The sequence below is a fragment of the Phragmites australis genome, chromosome 14 (genome assembly GCF_958298935.1).
Source record: "Phragmites australis chromosome 14, lpPhrAust1.1, whole genome shotgun sequence".
Lineage (NCBI taxonomy): Eukaryota > Viridiplantae > Streptophyta > Magnoliopsida > Poales > Poaceae > Phragmites > Phragmites australis.
Genome location: NC_084934.1, coordinates 27,928,575 through 27,934,574, shown reverse-complemented (window position 1 = coordinate 27,934,574; position 6,000 = coordinate 27,928,575). Strand labels below are relative to the sequence as shown.

At 46.8% G+C, this 6,000-nt stretch overlaps 2 protein-coding genes across 3 annotated transcripts; one reads left to right on the top strand and one right to left on the bottom strand.

The window, feature by feature from the left end:
- LOC133891182 (glucan endo-1,3-beta-glucosidase 4-like) lies at nucleotides 1–3,700 on the top strand. 2 transcript variants are annotated; one of them, XM_062331900.1, is made up of 6 exons: nucleotides 1–154; nucleotides 531–605; nucleotides 1,988–2,099; nucleotides 2,529–2,882; nucleotides 3,177–3,204; nucleotides 3,309–3,700. In XM_062331900.1, the coding sequence occupies exons 2-6, from the start codon at nucleotides 603–605 to the stop codon at nucleotides 3,523–3,525; spliced, it is 714 nt and encodes a 237-aa protein (XP_062187884.1). In that variant the 5' UTR covers nucleotides 1–154; nucleotides 531–602; the 3' UTR covers nucleotides 3,526–3,700. The 2 variants fall into 2 exon arrangements, with proteins under 2 accessions (XP_062187884.1, XP_062187885.1); XM_062331901.1 differs by lacking the exon at nucleotides 531–605.
- A 413-nt stretch (nucleotides 3,701–4,113) lies between these two features.
- On the bottom strand, nucleotides 4,114–5,439 carry LOC133890393 (uncharacterized). The gene is made up of 4 exons (XM_062330779.1): nucleotides 4,870–5,439; nucleotides 4,697–4,773; nucleotides 4,298–4,653; nucleotides 4,114–4,253 (listed from the first exon to the last, which is right to left on the bottom strand). The coding sequence occupies exons 1-4, from the start codon at nucleotides 5,008–5,010 to the stop codon at nucleotides 4,114–4,116; spliced, it is 714 nt and encodes a 237-aa protein (XP_062186763.1). The 5' UTR covers nucleotides 5,011–5,439.
- Nucleotides 5,440–6,000: the final 561 nt, after the last annotated feature.

The following is a 6,000-nucleotide window of genomic DNA, read 5'->3' as shown; positions in this document are numbered from 1 at the left end:
GGCTGGGCAATGTCACGTATACAGCTTTCCTTCCTGGTCACTACTCACATCACATCCTGCAAGCAGAGGGGTTAGGTTAGACGGTTCGAGCTTCCATCCACGAGCTGTTCTGTTCTTGGCAGTTGGGATCATCCAGTAGCTAGCTTGGCTGAAGGTATGGTTCCACCGAATCCCCTCTTCTTGTAGGAATTCTGGTGTTTCTTCTCTTTATGAATCCTTTCTTTGCTCCCGCTGAATCCTGTCTAGTTCCCCTTTTGATCATGCATGTTTTCGTTGGATTAGGTTTCTGTGTTCTTGATATGTTGAGCGTATTGGTGGTGCCCTTTTCTCTTTTCCGATTTCTTTTCCATTTAGTCTCTTTTCAAATCCTTAGTTTTCTTCTGCTGAATTCAGGTAGCTGCCACTTCCCCCAGAAATTCGCAAGCTTGACTGAACTTAATATTTCTGTCCCTTTGTTTCTCATCCGGATTCCAGTCCACAATCGGGGAAATTTAAAGTTCTTTAACCACCTTTGTTTTTCACTATATTAGGTCGAAAAAAGTTTCATATGAGTATCTCTGAATTGTGACGATTCTATCATCTTTCTGCTCTTGCGAGGGAAAATGGTAGGTGCATGCCTGTTCTGTTCATACCTTTCTCTGTTCATATATGAAGTTCAGAATGTTAGGATAATTCGATTACCATGTAGCTAGATGTTTCAGTTTCAACAACCATTGTGAGGTTCAGTTTTCATCAGTTGATTCTTATTCAGTAAATATATGTCCAGTTTTATCCTCTCTTTTTTGCATCTCATGTTCAAATTCTGTCAAGATTATCGATACAAGGATTAACCAGCACAAATCATAGATAAGTTCATCCGGGACAGTATCATGTCATTTGATTGCGAGTAAAGAGTCTGTTTGATACAGTTAAAACTTACGAGCTTTTGCTGACTTATAGCTTCAAATTTTTAGAATCTCGGTACACAACTTTTTAGGAAAACCACTTTCAACAAGTTTATTAGCTTTTAGTTTATTTTATCAAAAAATAGTTTATCAGTTTTTTAAAAGACAGCATAAGTTTAGCCTAATTGGCACAGCTTATTAGCATAAGCTCAGATACTTGTGATTTAAGATGTGCCAAACAGAGCCAATTTTGCGTCCAGCTGTGACGCACGCATTTCACTATCTTGGCTTTCCAGGAGACGTCTCCTATTGAACATCTGTTGCATTATTGTGGCTATATGCATTGATGCAATTTGCTCCCAAAGGTTTGAAGGGCTAAAGTGGGCAAGTAACAGAAGGCTAACCTCCCAATCCTCACATTGTCTATGCTACACTTCTGAATTTTGGTGCCCTTCATTCCAAAAAAGAACTAAGAAAATACAACATTCAGAATCCCCCCCCCCCCCCCGAAATGGAGAATCAGAGTACTTTTCTAGCCTAGTAATATAATACAAACAACATTTTATACGTGAGCTTACAATTGAATTTTAGATATTTGTATTAATAATGGTTATATGCTAAGATACATCAGCTATTTATATTTAAATATTAGAATGTAAAATATAAATGTAATTTTTGTTTATAATATTGGAATCATGTTTATTATTTGTGAATAGATCTAATTTATAATTTTCATTTTATGTGTTATGCAAATTGATTTTTTTTTGTTTCTTGATTTTTTGAAATTATTATTATTTTTAATGTCATCACCGTATCTCATATTATTTTTTTAAATACATTATAAATTCTTTGATATTATTTTTATGTGATAATCTGTATGATTATAGTTAGTCACTCAATCAATTTGACGATTGAATATTTTGTTTTTTTACGAGAATTTCTAGAATTTTTCTAGGATTAATATAGAGACACCAAAAAGAGCCTCCAATTAGTAAATATAAGATTTGGTTCGAATCGTTTGCAGTACTGTTATTGCTTGGCCAACTTTCTTTCGCGAACTTATCACTCACCTGATGTCTGGACTGACCTTGTTATCTTGGCAGGTGCGGTTCTCGTGGAGGACACTGCCGGTCGGACTCTGGAACAGTAAAATGCTGGACAAAAGATTGCAGGGATGCCTGCTCCTGCTCATCTTTCTTCTCACAAAAGCATCAGGTACGTGTACTGTACCTTTCACTTCAGCAGTTGCGTCCCGTTTCTTTCTCATTTTCTTTTTTCTCATTATTGAGGTTCCTAGCTCACTGAAAAATCACCATAAAGTGGAGCTCGGTTGTGGTTGTGGATAGATTTAATGCAAAATATCTACATGTAGGAGGCTTAGAATTGTTCACCATCACTTTCACGTCCTGCCTCTCTGAAATCACTACTGCACTTTGTGTGTAGAACTACCTTTTCTTTTACTTTCAAACTGAAGACTATGCCTACTGGTCGTACAAACACTTCAGCATGTGAAGTTCAGTGTTACTTATCTGCAGTAGATATCAAGTTACTTTCACATGTGTGTGATCTAGAACACATTCACTTCTATCTGATGCTCTTGTCATAGCCTCACCTCTCCATTTCATTTGTTTTCACAATGTGCAGGCAGCCTTTCTGAAACCATAATCAATCCAGAGCAAGCTTTGGCGCCGACCTTGTCGGACTCAGTGGAGCTCAGCCTCGAAGGCAAGAGGCGGTCGCTGGCGACGGGGAGCAGCGGCATGTTCTGCGTGGCGCTGCAGGGCGCGGACCCGGCGGCGCTGCAGGTGGGGCTGAACTGGGCGTGCGGCCAGGGCCACGCCGACTGCACGGCGATCCAGCCGGGAGGGCCGTGCTACAAGCAGAACAACCTGCCGGCGCTGGCGTCCTACGCCTACAACGACTACTACCACAAGAACGCCAACGCCGGCGCCATCTGCAGCTTCAACGGCACCGCCACGACCACCACCACTGATCCTAGTAAGCAGCCACGTTCCTGTATTCTGTTTCCTGCCTCTGTGAAATGTTTCTTGCAAAAAAAAAAAAAAAAAAAAAAAAATCTTTTAGATTCAGTTTCAGAGAACCTGACAGGCTGACAGTACCATTGTTCTAAGATTCAGTTTCAGTAGCAACAGCAGATTTGTCTGAAATTGCGAATGAGTTTAGTTTCAGAAGGACTAATGGTGTTCAGTAACTCTGATGCCTTCACAGATTACTGCAATTCACACGTGTTCACGAACACTAATCTTTTTTTATGTGAAATTCCCATTTCAGGCTCGGGGCAGTGCGTCTTCGCGGGAAGGTATGTTCCCCTTGTCAACATGCAAAGCAAACATAAATGCCATCCTCTGACAAAGTTCAAAAATGCACTTCTGCTCTAACACGTAACACTCTCTTGGCACACAGCTCCATGGCAGGAGGCAGCACGCCGACGGCGAGCGCCCCCAGCGGACTCGCCCCGCCGTCCTCGTTCACGCCGGGCACGGGTGGCTTCGGCAACGGATCGACCTTCGGAAGCCCCACGGGTGCCCTGATCCCTCTGGACGGCGCGGAGAGCCTCCTGTCCGGCGCCCGGCGGGTGCTCTGCGCGATGCTGCTGGTGTTGCCGCTCTTCTTCTTTTGACCGGCACCAGATGTGAATTAAACTGAACTATGGGACAGGGAGGATCACTACTTGCTAGAGCGTTACTGTTACATGTTTTGTTCTTGAGTAGATCGCTTGTGTGGGTGTAAATGTCATGTCAAAATCACATTGGATATGTTTGGATATGTACATCGATCAATCGTGGACTTCGTCATGTTTCCATGTATTTTGGTTTCAGATTTGTTGATGACAGAAATCAGATGTATAAATGAATCTTGCTGCACAGAAATGAATCTCCATGTACAAGAGAGGGTGCACCTAGTCACCTACAACTCGACTAGATTTTGAAGGCTTCAATGATTAAGGGTATGTTTAGTTTGTATCTAAATTTACTATGTCAGTAAAGTATGGTTAATAAATTTTTAGTTATAAGTGTAAATTTTTAGTTACAAGTATGACAAAATTAGTTAAAAAAATAAGTGTATAATATGTGAGGTACGAAACTAACACAGCTTGATACAATTATAATAATAAACTAAATAGTTACTAAAAATATATGACGTGACAGATTTAGTGCCAAACTGATAGGTCCCAAATTTTGAAGGCTTCAGTCAAAACCTTCACCCTTCAGGCTTCGTCTCTGTCTGATGTCATCGCGTTCACCGTTGCCGTGGCCCTGGACGCTGCCTTCTCCCGGCGATACCTCTGGAAGTCGGCGACGAGGCCGACGTCCACGTCCCGCTTCATCTTCTCCGCCAGCCTAGGACCTGCACGATCCACTCCTCAGAAAAAGACCCAAGAAATACGGCACGCTCGCGGCGAGGGAGCTTGCGCACGCGCGCGGCTAAGCTAGCTGGTCTCACCGACTCGGCGACGCCTCGCAGGACGCCCTCAGGCTCGAGGCGCAGGGGCGGCGGCAGGACGCAGGTGATGGCGATCTCGAGGTGGCCCCTCATCCGGCACCCCGCGCGGGGGCCGCGGCTCCGGTCCGCGAACAGCGAACCCCGCACGCCGAGGTCGAAGCTCGCGGGCGCGTAGCCGCTGCCCAGCCCCCTCAGCTCCCACTCCGTCTGCAGCCACAGGCAAACACACACCGCACAGCCGCACAGGTGCGTTTCGGTCATCACTCGCACCTGCTGGTGGACGAACGAACTGGTAAGCTGGTCAAGCTATACGCACGACTCGGAGCTCGAGCCCGCCGTCAAGGTGCCGCAGCTGCATGACGACGACGGGGCGCACGGTGAGGAGGAGAAACTGCAGCGGCATTATCTGGATCCTCCACTCCCCCTGCAGAACTGAGAACCGTTTTAAGTGACCAATCGATCGATTCCCCGAACGAAGTCGAGGAGCAGAGTGCGCACGCGCGCGAGGTGGTTACATCGCCGAGTTGCTGTGGCTCCTGCTCTCGTCAGGGAACATGGCGCGGAACACGCGCGCGCGGTCCAGGAGGTACTCGTCGAAGGAGACCGGCACGCACGCACACGATTCGGACCAACTCCTCGCATCAATCCGCCATCTATCCATTGCAGCGCAGAGATGCAAGATTGTAAGTGGCAGCTAGCTCACCCCGGGGGGTTCGTAGAGGGGCATGTCCGTGGAGATGCTCGCGGTGTAGGTAACGGCGTCTGGCGAGGACGACGGCCGCACCTCGGCGGCGCCGGCCTTGGTGCTGACCGCGCGCCGGGGTGGCGGTGGCCTCCCCGTCCATGCTTTATTCGGTGCAGTATCAACTTTAGCTCTACCGCTCACTAGTGCTCTGGCCGCCGTGGTGGCGACTGGACGGATGGTGCTGCGATTCGCGCTCGCCGCAGCCAGCGGCCATGGCCGGTGACCGTGGGCTGTATTTGCCGCGGCGGCCATGGCCGGCCGTAGCGCCCCCGCCCCAACTGAGCTAGCTGACACGTGGGAACAGAGCTCAGGCTAGCCAGTGGTCACTCCCTTCTCTTGTTCCGTTTCCCCCATGTGATGGATGATGGTCAGTGGCCGATTAGAAAAAAATAATTAGGAATTTTACTTGTTAAGTTAAAGATCTAAGTGTGTCACTTGTTAAGTTAGAGAATATCCTATGAATCTAATATATATAATAAATTATTAGAAAAAAATATATTTGGTATTACGTGTACTCCTACTTAAAATCTGCCCATGATGATGGGTAGCGGTGACAGGCCGTGGCTGAGAAATGCTGGCCTCACATGCGCGAGACAGCGCTGCTCAACGTGCCACATCATCGAAGCGAGCCAGCCTTGGATTACCGGCGCTGCAGTGCTTGCAGACGCTATCCAAGCCCCAAACCCAACAGGCCGACCACTTCGTTCATCTCGGTCGGCCACGCAGCTTTCTGTTCGTGGTTTTGACATGCCTGAATGGGAGCTGGCAAACAGGATGCTAGAGGTTGGATACCCTTGTCACCTTTTGTTGTGGCGCCGACGCAGATTCTGCATCTCGCAAGAAACCTACACTCGCCCGTAACACCACTCTAACGGTCAGCATTAGTAAGTAGATAAAATCCTAAAG